We start from the raw sequence: 22,080 nt of genomic DNA on the forward strand, positions 1-22,080 counted from the left end.
GCCACTCATTTGATATTGAAAGTGAAAGAGCATATTTAAATACCTAAACTATGACAGCAGAGGGGTGTGAAGCAAGTGAGGGGAATGACAGTGGGTGAGGACCATGAGTAGCATCAGCAGATGAGGCAACATTGCATTCAGTTTTACATGTTTGGCTTAATTTGTGTTGACATCGCCAAAAAGAGGCGAAAAGAGGTGACGGCGAGAGGGTTAGGAAAAGAGGTTTGCTCTTTGTAAATTTTCAAGATTTAGGTTAGAGATATTTGCACAGAGACATAGAGAAATAGAGGCAGTAAAAAAGAGAGACAGCAGGGTAAAGATGCATGCATACCTAGAAGGCTGCTCTTATTATGACAACTTTATCAGTTTTTTAGCTTTTCCGTTTCTCTCTATGTATTATCAAAAGAATGAAAGGGTACATTAGGGACTGGAAAATGCTTGCAACAGTTTTAGTTTTTTTATCATATTTATAGTTTGATCAGGATTATAAGCTGGCTATATATTAAAATTTATGAAAATGTTGGCAGATCTCTTGTCTTATATTGATTTATCTTTTGGACTCCATTTTTAAATACTTCCGTAACTTCCCACATATCCCTTTATTAGTTCTTTACTATTATCATTATATATCAGACTTTACGTATTAATAATACCAACTGTCCTTACCTGCCTTCAGGTATTTTTAATTTACTTGTTTTTGATCAAAAATGATTATAGTATATGTAATAAATATACTTAAAATCTAGAAAGTGTTATTGAGTAGTGGAATGTATACAATTGAAATAGAATTCATTGATGAAGAGCGTATTCAAAGACACAACTGATCAACTGATAGACACAATCGATTATAGTTCAGATTTTCGATTAGATAATCTTTAATAATCAAAAAAATTAAGTTAATTTACTTTACTAACAAACATATGACCAATTTTATAACATCCTCTAAAATAAAAAAGTATCTAAAATTTCGAAAAACATTTTATATATGCTTTAAACTATCGATGAATGAATAAAAAGGGTATGTTTAATGCGGTGTTTACTTTCAGTTGCATTGCTTTTACATTTGCACTTTACCTAAGTTAGCTATCTCTGCCTACCCCTTACCCCACACCAACCACATCCTTCCCCAACATGACACTATCATTCTTTATATAAGCAAACCTTAAGGTCAGTTGAAAATCATAAAAGAATATCAAATAGTCAAGTTTTTGACTTCGAGCAACCTAGTAAATGAACTGGACATACCTTTCTCTAGAATGTATAGATAAAGCGTTGGACTAGCCTCAGGTGCAATGCCTTTGATATGAGAAAAAGTATGTAATCCTTGCAAAAACTTTGAGGACGATTTAAAAATTGTCATGTACGCGTTTTAAAAGGCCAGCAAAACGCGTGCTTGGACTAACAATTGGCCAAAAACAAACCGCAGCAAACTTTTTGCAACAATAACAAAACGAAGGCTTTTGAAAAGTTTTACCCACCTTTTTGCCCCCATCTCTCTTTCTCACTCTGTCTCCCTCTCACACTCAATGCTTTTGCTTTTAATCATTAATTTTTAAACAGTTTTGCCAGCTTAGCCAAGAGAAAAAAAACTTAAGATAAATGTTGAAAGCTTTTTGAAGAAGAGCAGCGTTAGAAGTTGCGACGAGGTAAGGGGGAGGAAGGTTACTTTGGGTTTAACTTGTCATCGGGTGTAATCTATAATTCAATGCCCTCTCTGCTCAATGACAATAAATTCAATTAAAAGTGGCCTAAAGGTAAACTCTTGGCTAAAATGGCCAAGTGACAAATGGCGGGCGGGGTGGACCAAAGTGAAAGAGCGCTAATCCCTTTTTGATTGCTCAGCCAAAGCACGTAATTTCAATTTTAGCCAAATGATTTTTCACACACACACACAGCGACGACGAAGGAGGCAAATAAGGCTTTAACAGAAGTCCTTGTTAGTGTTGTTGTTGGTAATTTTATTTGCAGCTTTTTGCATTAAGTGCACACAATGTTTATTAATTATTCAAGGGCAACAATAACATGGTAAACACAAGGCAACAACGCGAATCATGGCAAAGAAGCTGGTGGTCCGACGACCGGAGGTGGTTTGAGATGATGAAGGTGGAGGTCACTACTTCTCTTGCTCTGGGTTCTCTTTCTGGTTGTGCTCCTTGGTCCTTCCCTCAGGCAGTCATTGCATAATTGAATATTATGATTGTTATTTTCACTTGCTGCCTGTCGGATTGCCTGTTATTTTAGTGTTACCATCTCCCCGGCCATTTTTCTTTTGCCTTTTCCTTTTCTTCTCCACACTTTCTATCTCCCTCGTTTGCTCTTTATCTGTATTTTCATTTGAGCTGTGCATATTTAATAAAGTCTTATACCCTATAGTCGTCATAGGCTCGAATGAAAGCTTCAATTGTATGGGGAAAGTATACTATATGGCTTATATTCATGATCAGCTGCAACGAATCAACTGAATAGAGGCTTAATGTTTTGCCTAAATCAAAAGGATTTATTTTTCTGTTCAAAAATCTAATAGAGACCAAACTAAATACTTTATTTCTTTTCATAAGATTTGTGATCTCTGATCTCTGTTTCATCTAATTCTAAGAAACTGATTAGTTTAAAGATCTTCAAAGTTGGTTGTATCATATAGTAGATATACCCCAAAGTCCTATCTATTTACTTAACTTCCAATTTTACCATTCAGGCTAGCTGTAATAAAACAAAAACATTTAATACCACAGAAAGTTGTTAAACCTTCATTATTACCACTACAGGGTAATTTAAAGTCCACTTAATGTCCAGATTTGGCCAGTGTTTTTTCCATTGTGTGTGTGTGTGTGTTACCTGTTTCAGCTTGCAGGCTCTTTCAGATTTCAGATGTTTCCTTGTACAGCCGCTGCTGCCGCTCTTTGCCTTCATATCAGTATTTTTTTTGTTGTTGTGTTTTTCTTTCTTGCCCCTGGGGCATGTTTTGCAGTTGTTTACGTCTTTTAAATGCCGCTCACCTGTAATTGTCTGTTCTGTTCAGCTTTTCCCATCATTTCGTTCCAGTGTGTGTGTGTGTGTGTGTGTGTGTGTGTGTGTGCTTTCTTGTTTCTGTTGCTCTTTCTGAATGTGTCTGAAATTGCTCTGGGGGAAATGATTCCTGCAGCTGAAGCTGCCAAAATGTATACCCAAGTGTTTGTTTTTTGGTTTTCTTTTTGTTGTTGATTTTAATAAAAATATAAGTAATAGTAGATTGTAATAGAAGTAGTAGTAGAACGCTTTATAATCAACTTGTCAGTAGCTTTGGGGAATTGTCATCAACTTATGGTTTATTCAATTGTTTAGGCCATTCTTAATATCAATATGCCAAGTTAATCTGACACCAAATCTTTGCAATTCGAATGTGTATTAATATTTAATCTTATTCAAGGGCAATTTACCGTATTGTTGGGCATTGTAACTAATCAATGAGTCAGTATTTAGATTTCGAAATTCCGAAAGAGTAAGTTACTAGAAAAAGTTCGTTAGTAACGTATCGCTTTTGCATTATATGCTCTTACCATGTCGTCTTTTTCTTCTCCTTTATTTATTCTTTTTTAACAGATTTAATTGCAAACTTTTTTTTTTTATCTGTTTTGACTTTTCGTACAAGTCTCCACTACACTTTCCTTTTAGGTTGTCCAGTCTTAACGAAAAATAAAGATGAAACATAATTTTGATTTGGGCATGCGGAAGGTCTTCCAATAGTTCCAAAACATTTCTGACAAACAAGACATCCTAAAATCTCCACTTCAGGGAGCTAAAACTTGGCGAATTATTGGAATGTTATAGCTTTCTGAACTTCTTATATTAAAATGACATTTAAATATAGAAAATTTTGATTTCTTCTATATTGTCCATTGTAAAAATTCATTCAAAAGTTTGTTAAATGAATATACCATTTCAAGACATGAGAATTCCCTGCTGCATCCTAGAAGTATGCTAAAAAGAGTTTATTACCTCTGACAAGTACTTTCGTAGACCTCGTCAAAATTTTAAGGAACGAAAATAGAAATGGGAACTATGGGAACGGATTTATTAAAGATTTATTTTGATATAGCCACAACCTTATTCACATTATAAATTTTTAATTTTTATTCAAATCCAAAATTTCTATCAGCAACATTCACTGAAATTGCATTTGCTCAAATCTTTTGGCTTAGTTTAATTGCAAATTCTAATTATATTTTGGTTCATATTTTGAAATATCAGTTAGTTGTTTGAGTAGTGAGAAAATTCTCAAGAGTAATTCCAACCACTTTGGCCAACTTTAACTATAACAACTAGTTTATTTCTATATACAGTTAGTTGCTGCAACTGTACTTTTGGCCATCTTTGATATAATTAAGTTGCCTGTTTTGGTTCATTGCATGAAAATTGCCAAGTCCTTGGCGGTTTTACCCCAGTCACTGCCGTTACGTCCCACTTTGCAATTCACAAATGAAATTTGCATGTTTTTGCCAAAGTAGAAAGCAAAAAGGATGAGAGTGAGGGGCATGAAGGGGAAGACGAGTGCAGGGAACTGCTACAGCTAAAAGTAAACATTTAAACAATAACAGCAACTTTGCATGTTCTACAATTGTTGCAACAACAATAGACCGAGACCCTTAGACCAAGACCTCCAGTTGAGTCAGTTCGGGTCGAAAATAATAAAGTTTTACAGCTGAAAATTACTCAATTCCCGTTGCCCGAAAAAGTTAACTTAATTTTTCGTAGTTGCCTTTTGTCTGTGCTGAATGAATGAGTGGCGAGGGGGAGAAAAAGTTTCTCTCTTTTTTTGTGTATAAAAAGGTGCGGGCGGGCAACGGCGACAACAACATGAGCAACAACTGCGAAAAACGCTTTGCAACACTTTTGGCGGCCACTCGACTCGAAATGGGGCCAGACAATGACAAAAAGAAGAAGGCGGACAAAAGAAGTGTGACGGAGGGGACGGGACGAATGCTTGCACCATTGATTGCACGTAGCTGAAACTTGGCAGTCATTTGCGTATGCCGTGGCCAGTGTTGGAAAATCCACTTGCCAGACAAAAAAAATGAATATCAGAAGAAAAAAAACAAGAAAAATAATTGCATTTTCACATTCACATCCAGTCATTGCAGTCAGAGAAGTCGTTCATTCGCTTGTTGAAATTACTTTTGGGCAAAGCCATCAGCAAGAAACTGAGTGTTGATTTTATCAGTGCTTTTTGGCTCTTTCGGCTCTTTCGGTTAATGCTTTAAGCCATAATTGAGTATGTGAATGGAGTAAGAGTTGTAAAAGTATTGTTAAATAAAGTCAAACGAAGAATTATTCATCGGTATTACTTCTCGATGAATGACTCAAATATTCGGCCTTGAATAGCTCAGAGAATTATTGAGTTTTTAATATTAGTTGTTTCAATCTTTCATCTAAATTTAAACAAGTTTTTGCTGAATACTTCTTCTGTTTGAATCTCTTTATTCCCCACAAACAAAAACTAATCTCCAAGGCATACCTTTTCACTTACTTTCCTTAATGCAAATTACGAAATGTTTGATTTTTGTCTTCCAAAATGATTTGTGCAGAATTTCTCTTGTTTATGTTGGGTACCACCTTCTTAGTGCCCTTCCCCACATTCATATACCCTACCCTTTGTTATGGTCTTCATGCTCGACTCATCCTACGCACACAATTCAAAACTCATTTCAATTTAGCACCCAAAGCTCTTTGGCTTGGAAATCAAATTAAAAATCGCACCAATGACCAAGCCCTGGACCCTGAGGCCATGAACCACCTGAGACTGAGCGATGGCGAATGAAGAGGAGTGGCAAGTGGGTGGGGTGGCGGGGAGAACCTTTAAAAATGCTGCCACACGGCTCAGTGAGTGCAAATCAAAATAAAATTTAAATCTCTTTGAGAGCTGAGCTGGGTTTTGGCCTCACATACACACAGAGTAAAATCATTTTTAGCTGTCAAATAAATTACACTTTTTTTTTTGTTGGTGGTGGCAACCCTAGTCTACAAAATGGCGTTGAATGCATAATTTGGCAGGCTGAAAAGGGGGAAAGTTACAAAATACAGAGTGTGTGTGTGTGCGTGTGAAAGAGAAAGAAACTCACTTGGTTTAATTGATTTTGCAGTTAGTCGAAGGGTTTTCAAGTTATAAATTTTGCAGAGTGTCGATTTGTTTTTGTTTGTGTCTACACTCCTGAATTGTGAAGAGGGGGACGATTCGTTGCCGTGTACCATGGCCAACACCCTTGAGCCAACACTCATTTGCACTTAACACTTTTGGCCATTTTGTTTACCAGGAATTGGGACCTAGACGCCATTGTGGCTCAAAGTTTATTTCCTATCTTTGTCGCTCTGTCGCTCTGCCGGCAAAGGCAATGATGAGGAAAATTGCAAAATTTTCGTGCCTTTCGATAATTAAATATGCTCATCGTGAGTGAGTGAGTGAGTTAGTTAGTTAGTGTGAGAGAAACAGCAGCACATGGGTGTCTAATTGGATTGTCGCAGTGTTGGCTAACGTCGTCAGACTGCATAAGCATCTCAGCGAAAACTCTCGGCATTTCTCTCTGTATATCTTTCTCTTAGTATTAATCCACCATGACCCACATAAGTTCCACAAAATTCGCTTTGGCAAAAACTTTTTAATGAAGTTTCGTCGTTCTTAAAACAAACTTTTTTTTTTTTGTTACCTCTCACCCACAACCATGACCTTTCACCCACACACCCACACATCCATTCAAGCCGCACATGTTGTTCTCTATTTATTTTGATTTTCCTATCTGTGTTTTTTTCTTTGCAACACTGTGTCTCCGCCTAGTGTTTAGTAGATGGTGTGGGGAAAGTGGCTGAGTGGCTTGCGGGAGGGTGGAAGTGCGGTAAGTGCCACATTTGTCGGGTGATACGCTTTTAATTAGTGGCGATGGCAAGTAAACTTTTCCACCAAGGCTTTAATTGCAGCTGATGCGTAGCGTAAAAGTACAGTTGTGTTTGCCAGAGAGCTTAGCAATCTCTGTGTGAGTGTGTGTGTGTGTGTGTAAGGAAGTATGCTGAAGCTTAGGGCTTAGAGAGTTTACTTAGCATAGCTTAAGCAAAAGTCCTTGAGAAGTTAGTTAGTTAACAAACTGACTGAACGAAATTGTATTAAGCTTGATTACTAAAAATATCTTTCTCTATGTTTCTTTTTTTTTTTTAGGTGCTCCCACTGTGATGGCACTGAATGCCACACCTGTGGCCTACCCCGGTTCACCTTTACATCTCAATGTGGAATTCTGTGCCAATCCCCCGGCACATGCAGCACGCTGGCTACATGGTGATCGTGTCTTTACCCCGGGCAATCAATATGGCAGCACAGTACTGGCCTATTCCGTCAAGGTAAACAGAGAGAAAACTGTTCCCAAGATCTTTACTTATTAAAGTTTTTTGTCTTTGTTTGCTTTATTTTGTTTGCGCAGGATCTGCCCACACCATATTGCAAGGAGGCTCGTCTTACCTATGTTAGTATGCATGAGCGTGTGCCGCGCACTTTTTACTTCATTGTCTCAACGCCTGGAGGCGTGGCCGAGGCTGTTTTTCATGTGAATTTCACAAAACGCCATCGACCCATGTCGAATGCCATCGATGACGATGAGGAGGAGGAACTGAATCGACCAGAACAAATACATTTCCCAGTTTTTAGCAATAATACGGCAACCAATTTGTGCAACTCATTGGTCCTGACCTTGGTCATCCTGAGCATACTGAGTTGCCATTGAGTTGGGCGATGAACAATTTAAGAGAGAGTGTGTGAGTGAACTGAATGAATGAGCGATTGAAGTGCAGTTAGTATCTACTATCAACTATTACTACAAAAACTACAACTATTTCTATATAACCCTCCCCCGTTTAACATACAAAACCAATCCCCCCTTAACCACATGAGATTATGCTATCCAAAAACTACTATTTACTCTACTCGACCTATACCAAGTAAACTTAGCTCTATATATATATATATATATTTATATGTATGTGTGTGTTGTATTTGTAATCAAATTTAGCCTAGCATCAAAAATGAAAATGAAAAATTCAAGAAAAAAGGCCTAACCCACAAGTACATACATAGTATAATCCCCGCCCCAAATATAGATAACTATACACATATATCCACACACAAACACCCACACACACACACACGCACACATACACACATATATATATATATAAAAAGAAAAACCAACCAAGCATTCTAGGCATTTAAGTTAAACACTTTTTACCCTAACCAAGCAAAACTATTAACTATTTAGACCTAAAAGCGATAATTGCAACTGTATTTGTATTTGTATGTGTGTGTTTGTAGTGCTTTAAACCAACAAAATGCCAAAAAACAAAATATCCTTTACCCACAAACAAAAAAAAAAAACCAAAATAATTGTAAAGAAAAGAGCCTCAATAACTTTGGCCATGCCAAAGCTTTCTATACTCCTGCAGGGGCTGAATTAAGATATCCTTGGATAATTAGTTAAACGATATCCTCAAATTTCACTCTTTATCTAGCTTATTGACTTTCTTAAGACCTCTAATAAAAAAGAGCCATGCTACACTCATGGACAAAAAATAGGTGTGAGCCTTAGGACTTGACAAATGTCCATATAAAAAATATATGACAAGTTCTACGATCATGAAATGTATGCCCTATATTGTATTTTGTGAAATCAGAAAAGTTTTCTTTAACAGATGATGACAGATTTCTGAGTGATTGTAATATTTGTCTGTAACAATCAATTATATTTACATCAACAACCAATCTTATATCACTGAAAGTTAAATATTTCTTATTCCCCGAACTCCTTTTGATAAAATGACATGATTTATGATTTATTCAAAAATATTTGGAATCCTATATGATCTGATATGCAGTCTTCTGTAAGTTAAAAGTGGCACATCGAGCAAAAATTATTTTGAAAGATTAGACCTATATTTTCCGATGGATATAGACTATTTTACCTTGGCAGGAGTATCAAAATGCTCAATCTTTGTTGGATTTATAAATACTTTAAGTTCCTTTTTTCGACACAGAAAAAACAAAAGTGAAAAAGAAAAGAAAAAGGAAAAAGATAGTGACAAGCGACTGATTTTGTTAAATATTTTGAATATGGTTAGAAATTTATGTATGTCTATGATAAGAGCAGAGCAAGAAAACCAAAAAGAAAAACAACGCGAAACTAATTTAACTATATAGTTTAATGATAAATTGTAAATGAAAGTGAAAATGAAAACAAAAAACTAAAAAGTTAATAATGAATATAAAACAAAAAACTTACCAGGCACGAACAAATTCCTTCCATTTGAAAAAAAACTAAAAGAAAACGAAAAACCAAACATGTAAAATATTTTTCGAAAAAGTAATCAATAAATTTTTGAAATTCCATTGAGTTAAGTAAAATTAAAAATTAAATATATATAGTTTTATTTAATTTCAAAGGACCAAAATACTTTGATTTTTCTTTCTTTTATGCTTAAAATCCAAGTCAAAAACAAAAGTTGTAAATAAATGTTTAAAATGTAGGAAAAAAAATTAAAAATAAATGCTCAAATGAAAGAATAAATGAATAAAAAGTGTTAAATGTTACCCCCAAATAAAAAAAACAAAAACAATTGTCAAAAAGTAGATCGTAAACTTAAAGAAATATATATAAAGAAGATTCGTATGCCTATTGTAAAATATTTCATTTGGAATGAGCACTCAAAAAAAAAAAAACACCACATAAAACTGAAAAAAAAGCAACGGGGAAGAAAGCAAAAGGAAGATGAAAGTTTTTTGCCATCAAATTTTTGTATAAAGCCAAAGCTTTTGTAATTTATTTCATAGATGATCTAAGCTATTTAATCACATATAATCCCCCCCAACTTAAGTATATATTATACAGTAAGGCAAAATCCAGATCAATGTATAAAAAGAAAACGCAAAAGAAGAACTTAACGCCAATTTAAGAGAGAAAAGTTTAAACAATTAACAAATGAGAAATAACTTACTTATATATATATATATATATATATATATAAATATACATATATGTATTATGCCAGTTTACTAAGCAGAGAATTCCAAGAATTCATGCCAAAAACAGAAAACAAATGAATAATTTTAGTATCATGTATTATTTTATGTAATGCCTAAAATGAATACAAATTATATATACTTTATTATATATATACACCTTATATAGAGTATATGTATAGTATAGTGTGTGTGTATGTATCCCAATGTAAAATTGAGTTGGCAATTTGTTTTTCATTTTTCATTTTCTTGATTGCAACAAATTGTATTTAACTAAAGCAAAAGAAACAAACACGTCGTCATGTTAACTAAAAAAACCAAACCAAAAACAAATTAATTAAATATTAATATTAATATATATATATATACACACATTATATGTATATTAAATTATATGATCAATTTGTTTATTATGCTGGTAATATTTCTAAAATATTATTATTTAAAAAACAACAACATATGAACACGAAACAAAAAGATGTTTAGTCCCCCCACAAATAATAAAAAAAATAAAACAAAAAAAAAGTATAAAAAATAACAAAAATGGTAAAACAAAAACTTAGCTCTTAAGTGACAAACCAAAATGTGGCAAATTAATTTTTAAATAAAATATAAATATAAAACATAACTTTGTTCATTTGTAGTGCAAAAAAAGAAAGAAAAATAAACACATAAATCACACACACACACACTCATAAAAAAAGAAAAGAAGAAACAAACTAACTACCAAATACGAGTTACAATAAGCAAATGGTTTAATTAATAGGCCCAAAGAAATAAGAAAATGGAAGCAACAACCACCAATAAGACACAAGAACAAATAACAAAAACAAAAACAACAAGTAAAAACGAAAAAATAAAAACAAAAATCAATTTTTAGCCATACGAAATAAACATTAAACAGAAACTAGAACTACAACTAAATGAGGAAAAGCAAAGAACAGAGAATATATAAAAACAAAACCAACAACAAATTGAATTTGAATCAAAAGAAACAAATGAATCCAACGGATTTCGGTCCAGCCGAACTTTTTATACTCTTAAAAAAATGATCATTCAAAATAATAGAGAAATAGAGAGAGAGGAAGAGAGAGAATAAATTTTAATTAACTTTTTCCCAGATTTATTGTACTAAAACATAAGACATTAATTACAACCAATAATTCTTGAATACACTTTGAATGGGTAAAATTCCCTCCCTGAAGTATGTAACAGGCATTCAATTTTAGAGATTTTCTCATATTTTTTAAGCTTTCTATTAACAATTTTTAAAATGAAAACAATTTTTAGTTGCAAAATATTCTGAAAATGCTTTTTAGTTTCTAAAGAGATAATTAGCCAAATGACAATTACATCTCTGGAAACATTAGATTTGAATTTATGAAAAATTTAAGCAAAAACTTGAGGTCAGAAACGTCTCACAAAAATTGTACAACAAACTACAGATTTCGATAGAGCATAAAGTCAAAAACTTTACATTCTGAATGATAAATACTACCGAAGGATGATCACTTTATATAACCTTTACGATTCTCTAAGCTCTCCTAACTTTTTTAAGAGTATAAAAACGAAAAACTTCCCCTAGACACACACACACACACTAAAAACAATAAATAAAAAGAAAGAAAAAAAACTTTGCATAGGTCAAAAGCCAAAAGGGCCAAGTAACTGTTAAATTTAAGCCAACTAAAAAAATACAAAACAAAAGTATGAGGAAAAACAAAAACCAAATGCCTGACAAAGAAAACAAAGAGCAACATAAGGCGAAATGAATGAAAATGGGCCCTCTAAAAAATTTACAAGTTTAAGTGACAAAGCAACAACAAGAAAATAGCCAATTTAGCATAAAACGTAAAGCGAAACAAATGACAAAAACTAAAAAAACAAAAATAAAATAAAATGAAATGAAAGAGGAAACACACAAAAACAACAAAAGAGAAAACGAAAACAAAAAAAGAAAATGATAAAAAAAAACAAAATAAAATTTGAAATGAGAAAATGCAAGAAAAATTGAATTTTTACTAATCCCCCTGGAAAAGAGGGAGATCAAATGGGTAAAGTAACTAAGGTGGGTGCTATGTTGTGGTTTCTATTATTACATTAACACCGTGGCACCATCTAGCGGTTACTATTGGTTTGGCAGTAAATTATTTATAACACTTATGATGAGCTAGTTATTTAATAAACTAAGATTAGTTCGAAATGATATTTTAAATATATTCAGATAAATGATATTGATTTTTTGCCCTTGGATAATAATTAGAAGGAAAGTACATTAAGCAAATTCTCAAAATAAAACAATGAAAATTTCGACAATAGTAATTATGTTGTCCTAATTTTCAAAATCGGATAATATTATGTTTAAATATTAATCTGTATTATATGTAGTTTAAGTAGAAACTATTAGTTAAGGGGCAAATCAGAAAAAAGGAATAAAAATGTAAGTAATAATTTCCAATTTTTACTTTCCAAAAAAACACTTTTTGGGAGACTGTTTACAGATGCTTTTAACAAAATGAAACATTTTCAACCCAATTACATTTCAATACAATCATTAATTTTAATAGAATAAATATGATTGAACGCTTTAAGCAAAAACTTTCAGCTAATGAAAGCCATTCAATATAAGTCGAAAAACAAATCCCAATTTCAATGCCGAAGTGAATGGCTTTTCCTTTTAGTGTCTTTATTTTGTTTTTTATGACAAATTTTTCTTAGTTTTTTTGCACTCAACTCGAACTACTCAACTCATTAGAGAAATATTCGCTAAGATAGATGAACTGCATCGAGATCTGCCCACTTACTTCCCCAACTGACCAATTAGGCGATTTCACCATCAACCAGCTAATTGCAATAACTTTATTAACATTAAGCAGCTGGAGCTACTCCAGCGATGGCCATCGAATGCCCCACCCAACACATCGAATCACAGTGGGAAACCACTGATCGAATGTTGTATATACCATAGATAAATCAATCAGTGGCAGCGCCTCGCCCATTGTGGATTGCCATGGACATAAAGTCTACAATTTTATGGTTAAATTTTATTTTTGATATTTGGTTTTGTTATTCGACATTTTGGTTCCTCAAAATCCTCCAAATGGCGCCTATCATAAGCAAATTGAGAAATATGTGAGTGTGTGTGTGTGTGGCTGGGTGGTTGTAGTTTGCGGTTAGAGTTGGAGCCGGTTGCCAGTTGGCGGTTTGTGGTTTTGGTCATGACAACAATTAAAAAGAAATGCGCACAGAAATGCCAAATTGGCAATTGCGGATACATATTTGTTCGCAGGTTCAAGTTGATCGCTGGTCGCTGGCTGCCATCTGGTCCCTGGCTAGTATCTCTTGGTCTGTGGTTTTGGTGGCACAACCATTAGAGGCACCTTTCGCTTTGGCGCGTGCGTCGACATTAGCCCATTCCACGGTTATTCCACTCGATCGCTGGTCAGGAATTTCAATTGATAGATTACACTGTAACTTGGCTCTTTGTTTTTTTTTCTGCCAGTGTATTTATATTTATTTTGATGATGTTGTTGTTGTTGTTGTTGCTGTTACGCCTCCGCCCTCTTTTGTTAGTCTTTGGTTAACAGTTTTACTGTCATTAGCGCCACAAGCCACATCAAGTGCCACATACATAAACCGGCCTGGTTATCACCACAGAAAGAAGAAAAAAAAAACAGAAGGAAAAAACAGGTTGGCCAAACTCTTTAGGCCAAAAAGTGTAGCAGCCAGCCACCGACCGACAAGCCGACCAGTCACCCAGCCTCATCCCCTCCCGCCCTCTATCCTCATGGCTCATTTTGGCCAGTCCATCCTGCGGTGTCGATGTACTTTTGATTTCCAAGTAATAAACATGAACCACAACGTTCGCGCTTGATGACAACAACGCAACTGGAATGGAAATGTTGGAAGGTTGTTGTTGTTGTTGTTAGTGAATTCGCGGCAGGCACGCAGGCAGGTGGGTAGGTGTATGGATGAATGGATGGAGCCAGATATCAGGCTTAGTGTGCGAGATGGGCTGATTGAACCAATACAAACCGGAATCACCTCCAATCTCCTTCTTCCCTGCTCAGCCTCCACTTGTTCCTGTATTGGTTGCCCAAAATACTGAGGCTATTTTAGTTAAATCTCCTGCTGAGTGTGCGAGGGAACAACTGTGTCTGTGTGTGTGTTGTAGCCTTTCCCTTTCATTTGCATTTTTGATTGATATTGATGCCACTGCAACAAACCATTGAACAAGACTAATGTCATACTCATTATGGCCTTATATCATGAATAGAGAAATAGAGAATTTAACATCTCATTTTCCAATTATGTTTATGAAGGTAACTATGAGAAATTTTTTATATATATAATTTCTTATAAATATCCCAATAAATTAAACAACAAATTCAATATTAAAATTTATTAAAAGCAGTTTTAAAGTAAATAAAAAAGTATATATACATACATACATATATGATCAGTTTTTAGGGATGTATTCAAAATTCGCCGATACCGACTTACATAACTAATCTGGGTCTTAAAAATTATTGGGACTTACTTCTTACGGTGAAAAAGTCAGTCCTTGACCCTTTATAATAAGACTTACATACATACATACATAAAAAAAAAAACAAGATTCGATTAGATATAGATTATAATAACAAATCAAAATCTGACAAATTTTAAATGCAATACAAATTTTAAAAAAGGAACTTGCTGTCCGATTTAAATTTTTAGATTTTTGAATTCATATTAAGGGTAATAAAAGTATCTAAGGAGGGAATGATTTATCTATCTATTATAGGTTTTTATATCTGAACGTGATCGTGTTTTGATGAAATTTGATGATTTGCTATTATTGGCATGAGTAAATATAAATCTGGAGTTAGTTTTCAAAACTTCTGGAAAAAAATATTAAAAATTGATTTATATTTCTCGTTACTTTTTCACAGAGAAAGAGAGATGCACTTGAAAATCCGCTTAAAAACTATAAAAGTGTTTAGAAGCCGTCACTGATAATTTTATAGTAAATTTAGGGGCCAAAAATGTCAAAGATGTCTATCAATTGCGGACTTTGCTAAATAAAACTAACTAAACAAATCGAAAAAGAAACCCACAAGTTTTTAAAATTTTTGAATAAAATCTTAAGATATATTTTGAATTTTTAAACGCTAAGTGGACCACCTTCAAATAAATCTAATTAAAGTCACTCATGTCTAGACGTAAGAATTGTATACGATCATGATTTTCGTTTGATTATCATTTATTTGAAATATATATTTAATTTATATTTCCACAATGTGTATCATTTTATGAGTTTATCAGCACGAAAAGAGATTGTAAGAAAAACGAAATGGCTGTAACAAGTCGTTGGCATCGGTTTTGTTATTCAATAGGCCAACAATATTAAATAGTAACGATTTGTGAAAGTGTCGTTTATAACTAATAAAAACACAACTTTTAACTGCTTCCCCACGCAAAAACCACAAAAGTGGACAAATCTTTTTCGTGATTGTCCTTTCAGTGTTAACTTTAAAGAAATAACTGATTCCCTTTTGACATTTTTGCATGTAAGTGTTTAATGTGCTATGTCCTGGTTGATATCCTTGAATTGATTTTATATCAGCTACGCCTTGGTAAGCAATTACTTATTAATTGTAAGTTATATATATGTACATATAACTATGGATAGTTGAAAACGTATTTCGACTTTAAACTCATTCGGCCATAAAACGCTGACAATTAAAATCATTTCCATTGCAGTTCATTGGCGTATTGGGCGGCAGAAGGCTTGCTCGGACTCGGACCTCGTACTCGGACAAATAATTTTTCATACACTTTTATGAAATTTCACAGTTCAATTAATGCATTTTAATTTTAACTTTATTTTCCAATTTACTTCACACTGTTAAAAAGGCGGCAAGAAACAAAGACAGATGGAGATGAGCCAAGTGATGCAGAGAGAGACAGAAAGAGAAAGAAAGAGAGAGAAAGAAAACAAAAAAAAAATGGTTAACGCAAAATTAAAAATGGTTTTTGATTGATTGTTGCATGAAATTGGCTTTTTGGTTTGAGAACTGGTCCATTGATTGTAATTGCCGTTTTCGCTCTCTGAGTTTATATATTTTATTTGCCCTGTGCACTTAATTAGCAACAAGACCAGGAAAGGGTGGGGTGGCCGAAGGCTTCTTCTTCCCCTGCCACGCCTGCTTGTGTCACACACCTTCTGTCTGAATGGAGTTTACGCCCGAATGGGCTTTTTAAAATCAAATAAGTATAATAAATAAAATTCAGAAAATAACCAGAAATCAAATTAACTTAATTGCTTTTAATAGATTTTTCCGCAATTTTCCCTCAGTGGGATTTCATCTTGTTATGTGTGTGTGTGTGTGTGTGTGTGTGTGTGTGTGTGTGTGACTGTGCGGTCAAGGCATTTTATAGATTTCCTTTAAATTTTTTCATTTGGTTTTTGGGAACGACAAGTTTTCCCATGCGGAAGGAAATGCTGAATTTTGCTACATTTTGCTGAACTAAGCTGAACTGGTGAAAATTAGCCACAGACAATTTATGAGTTGCAGCAATTTCCTTGCCACAGTTTGCAGTTGCAACTATTCATTCAGGTATTGTATGTATTTATGTACTCTCCTCGGTTATATAATCTCACCGAATGAATTTGTTTTTTCTTTCATTTTTTTGTTTTTGTCATATGTAATTGTCTTTGGCAAAAATGCCAATGCCAGTGGAAATGCCCACCCATAAAACTTGAATAAATTGTGAGAGAAAGCAGCAACTTAAATAGGCGAAACAGTTGTAGTTGAAAGATAAGAACCAACCAAAAAAAGTTGGAAACTCTAAAAGTTGACAGAGAAGAAAGCATGTCGATGGAATCGATTTACAACTCATCTCACATCTTTCTCGGGCATCTTTCTGGTTAGGTGAATTGCACAAAAACAAAAAACCACAGAGCAAGCAAGCAAGGCCTTAAAAGATGTCGCCAAAACTAAATTTTAATGAACACAAGACACGATTTTGTTTATTATTTTCAGCCGTACTATTTATTATTTCAATCCGTCGGACTAGTTTCTTTGGTTTTTATTCTTTTTCTAAAATACATATGTCCGTACTAAGAACTCAATTAAATTAAGGATAAAGAATGTTTCTTTTATTTCTTATTCAGTGGATAAGAAAACCAACGAGAAACTACTTAGGTGAGATTTTTTTATTTAGATTTTCAAACAGTTTCTTAACCCCAAAAATCCTTCATTTCGATTTAAAAGTTAAGGGAGTCTGACACCCTTAAAGGCCGAAAATGAAGATGTTTTTTGGGAATTAATTGGGCAGAATGTAATTAATGAATTCTCAACATTTTTTTTTATTTGAAAATCCATTGCAGACTTGACACCCAAAATGGTAAGGAGGAGGTAAAGTTTTGGCAGTTTTTTGGGAAAACGTGCCAAATGAAAAAGAAGACATTCGTTATTTTTTTAATTACCTTGGCTATGTTTTCCTAAGGCGAATTTTTTTTTAAATTTTTTTACACAAGTTATGCAACAATTTGTAAATAAAAATGTTTTTCGGTCATTTTTCGAAGTTTAAAAAGTCATAAAAATGGAAGCAAATTTCGAAATTTCGAAAATAGTTCTCGGAAAAACATAGCGGTATGTTTTCCGAACATATCAAGACTTATTATTAAGATCTGACTAAATTTAGTGTAGGAAACGATAGAAAAAGCACGCTTGGGTTCTCAGAAACGGCCGGAGACGGGGACCTTTCGGTTACCAGAAACATGAGAAGGAATGTAATTTTCACAACACTTTCTTTCCTTTCTGTAAAATTAAATATATATAATTTTCTCATAGCTATAGCCTTTGAATGTTAATGTGTCAAGGTTTTCTACTCTAAATACCATAAGAAAGATTAATCATTTAGATATAATAAAAGATAGTACGAAGCTTTAAGGTATTTACATTTTTTTCTATGCAAATATTCGAATTTGTTTTATATTTTAATTGTCGAATACTTGGCTTTATTTGCAGACTAATTATTCCATTGGATTTCTATTGAATAATTCTATATTTTTGTTTTTTATTGCATTTCCCCATGATTTGCTGAATCATTAACGGATGTATATTGACTTTAATAAAATATGCAATAAACAAAATGAATTGCCCAAAGCATAAATAAATACAGATGCGAAAAAATGTAAATACATGTGTACAAAAACAAAAACGTCACATTTCAATAAATCAGATAGAGATAGTAGTAGGAGAGAGAGAGAGAGAGAGAGAGAGAGAGAGAGAGAGAGAGCGTAAGAGAGGGGTATACAATGAAAGAAAGAGAGATAGGAAAAAAATGGCACTCCGCAAAACCGCATCCACACGCATTAATCAATCAGTTCGAAAACGTCAAACGCTTTACAAACAAACGAAAACAACAACAAAACAACAACAACAGCAATAAAATGCAAAAAAACGAGAAATGAAATTAACAAAACTATAGCAATGTCTAAATGCCGCCGCCTCATTAAAGTTTAATGGCAATAGCAAAATCAACAAACTCAGCCATCAAATGAAAAGACAAGTGTGAAATGATTGAATGAAGCGGGGAAAGAAGAAAAATGCCGGAAGGGACGGAAAATTTATGGAGAGGCTTAAGTACTTGGCTACCTGAGAAGGGCTTTCACTTGCAATCCAACTAGACGACCCAACTAACTTACCCAAAGAGGGTAACACATATGTTTCGACTACTTTGACTATTTATGGCAATGCCAGAGGGAAAACCTGTTGCAGAGTTTTCCCGCGATTAGGTTTTTTCCTCTTCTTTGCTTCGCTTCTCTTCTCTTCTTTTCTTTTTGGCAGGGTCAATGTTGCTGCTGCTGCTGTAGAAAGCCAAAAAATCAGCAAGTATTAACATTTTTGTTTGAAAAAAAGACTTTGTCGTACCCTGCAATAATTCTAACAACCTGCTTTAAAATTTATTTCATCTTTAAAAATACTAACTAGGATTGGAGCAATTTTAAAATTAATTTAGTAAATAAAGGAAATAAAAGTCGAAATTTTCTTCTGAGCCGCTAAAACTGCTTCTAGAAGGAGCATAAATCATCCTATAGGATTGAAAACATTTTCTAGAATAAACTTAAGAACCATTTTCAAGGAACGTTTTCAATTGACAATAATATTTACCTGGAAAGTTTTCAATATTTTACAACATATTCTGAATTCTCTTCTCTAAAGTTTTTGTTTTTTCACAAGTGCTTCAATACAATCTCTAATTATTTTAATACTTTTTTAGTATCAAATAATCCTTTGTCGAGTAATATTAAATGTATTGAAAGAAGATAAAATACTTTTCCGGAAAGAAAATACTTTTAAAGGTAATTGAAATAGTTTTCAGAGAAATCAGGAGTCAAGACTTAGTCTTGCTTATCTCTAGAGGAAGTAACCATTTTTTATAGAAAGACCTAGAAACTCATTAAGAGTAAGGTACTCTGAACATTTCATAGAAACATTTTCCAGATTTACGAAGACCATATCTTACAATCTTTTAAAGAAGTCAGAAAATTTTTCAACTTACTTCTCTTAGCTTTTTCTTTACAAGTACATACTAATATACAGTTTTCACTAAATAAGAAATTGCCTTAAAGAATATAAAATTTAAGGCAAATTTTAAGCTATCCCAGAAACATTTTTGAAATGAAATTAAACATTTTCTTACGCAAATAAAACAGTCTCGTAAACAACCTTGTAATTTTCAGGGGGAACTGAAAATACTTTCAAAGAAACTGTCTAGAACTTTTTCCTATTATTCGAAAAAGTTAATAGTCTTTATTGGAATATTAAGCAGATAACTTAATTCAATCAGGCGGAGTTCTTATAAAACAGTGAATGCATTTGGAGTTAGATATATGTGATATACCTGAATAAAGGCTGTAATGGTTCAGGAATGCTCTAAAGAGAGTCACTTTGTATAAGGAACGGATCCATAAAAATGTATAGCTTTGACAGACAGTGAAAATTGTGAGATTTACCTTCCAATCGACTTGTCCATCTTTCACTTTTAGGCAATCAACTAGTAAATAAAATGCATGATTAAAAAATAAAATCAAATAATCAATGGTTATATATACTTACCTTACCCCTGGATAGTACAGGGTATAGAAATTGTCATTGCACTAAACGACAGAGATGGCAAAAGAAAGATGACAATGTGATGGCGAGGGAAATGCAATGTGAAGAGCAAAGAGAAGGCAATGCTTGCGCAATCGCTGGACCTGGCCAAAGACAAGTTTTGTGCTACACTTTAAGGATCGGGCAACTGCAGCAGCAGCAGCAGCAGCAGCCGTTGTGGCGGTGGTGGCAACAGCAAGACTCCACAACTCCACCGTCAACTGCAACGAAAAGAAAACGAAATGCTTGGTCCCAGTCGGTTTCACTTTCATTCGCAACGCGCACGCGCAACTGTCAGGGTCGTCAAGTAGAAATTACACCTGAAAAATTACACCAACGAAACAAATAATACTAAAAAACGAAAAAAAAGGAATTAAAAAAACCGTCACAAAAAATAAACTGCGAAAAAAAAACCATCTTTATGGTAGTTTTAATTATATAGAAAAACAGATTTAATAGTTCATTTCAATTGTGTGGCCCATCAATATAAATAATTAAGTGTTTTAATTTTCGCTTGCAACATTTAATGGATGCAGGTAAATTAATAACAATAACAACAGCAACAACAACACACAAGAGAAAAAGTATTAAAAAACACGAGTGAACAAATTAACAAACAAGTGCGAAATGATTGTAATAATGTTTAATAATACAAATGCAAAAATGAATTGTGAGCTAATTGAGATTAAGTGCCTATAAAATTGCATTAAATTTTTCTTTATTCCACAAGCATTAAATCAAAACTTATCTTATCGATCAAGTATGTTTTATTTTTTTGTTTTTGGGTTAAACACTTTTTTGGAATTTGATTGATGGCAATGCATAATAAAGAAATTATGGCATAAAAATGAAACTTTTAAATTTTTTTTTAACCATCATTTCAAATGTAAATTATTGAGATTTAAATGTATAATTAATGATGGGAATTACAAGGGACTGTGCGAAGGAAATTTGATTGGATTATCCAAAATTTTTCAGAGTTTTAAATACTTAAAAACTAAATTTTAAAGAAATCTTTAGCTAGTAGCCCTAACACAAATAGTAGATTCATCGATTGGAGGTTTGCCTTTTTGTAAAAAGTATATTGTAATATCAGTATTCATTTAAAATTTAGATACTTTCTTTTAGTTATTATGCATATATTTAGTTTAGCCTAATTCGACATGGATTAACAATTAATTCTTTTTTTAACACAGAAAAAAATGTTCTAGAATCTGATATACCAAGTCAATTTCGATTTGGTTCCATAGTATTTATATTTGTAGTATTTTGATAGAGCGAGATTAAATGTTCATTTAGTTATTAAGCATATATTTAGTTTAGGCCTAATTCGACATGGATTAACAATTAATTCTTTTTTTAACACAGAAAAAAATGTTCTAGGATCTGATATACCAAGTCAATTTCGATTTGGTTCCATAGTATTTATATTTGTAGTATTTTGATAGAGCGAGATTAAATGTTCATCGACTTTTATCTGTTTATTTTTTGTCTTTTAAAGTGTTAAATTTGAAAATATTCGAGGATCCAAGTTTATATTGCAAGCTTTACACTGTTAATCGAACAGTTGATATTGCTAATATTATCCGGAAATATATTTTAAAAAGTTATGCTTTTTTTATAGAGTTATTTCTATTACAACAGTTTTGAAATGGCTTATATCCTCAGCAAAAACTTGAAAACCACATTTCTAGATTGCCACTAAATGATCTTGAATCTTGAGCTTCAATTTTAATATTTTTAGTTTCTAAAATCTGACTTTAATTTGCAATTAAACCAATCATCCTATTTTATTGTGAAGTTATTAATAGGTTTTTAATCTATTAATATCTAATAATTTGAATAATATGATTACAAAATAGTCCAAAAAGATTCACTTTTTAAAGTCGGCAGGAAATTACGATCTTT

General features: G+C 33.1%; 1 protein-coding gene across 1 annotated transcript in view; it reads left to right on the forward strand.

The window, feature by feature from the left end:
- LOC6646114 overlaps positions 1-8,168 on the forward strand; it is a 172,660-nt gene extending 164,492 nt beyond the window's left edge. The window contains exons 11-12 of the mRNA XM_002068722.4: positions 7,181-7,359; positions 7,440-8,168. Coding sequence (XP_002068758.1) covers positions 7,181-7,359; positions 7,440-7,739 — 479 coding nt within the window. The 3' untranslated portion in view covers positions 7,740-8,168. The remainder of the gene's footprint in view (positions 1-7,180; positions 7,360-7,439) is intronic.
- Positions 8,169-22,080: the final 13,912 nt, after the last annotated feature.

This window comes from Drosophila willistoni (genome assembly GCF_018902025.1).
Source record: "Drosophila willistoni isolate 14030-0811.24 chromosome 2L unlocalized genomic scaffold, UCI_dwil_1.1 Seg72.1, whole genome shotgun sequence".
NCBI lineage: Eukaryota > Metazoa > Arthropoda > Insecta > Diptera > Drosophilidae > Drosophila > Drosophila willistoni.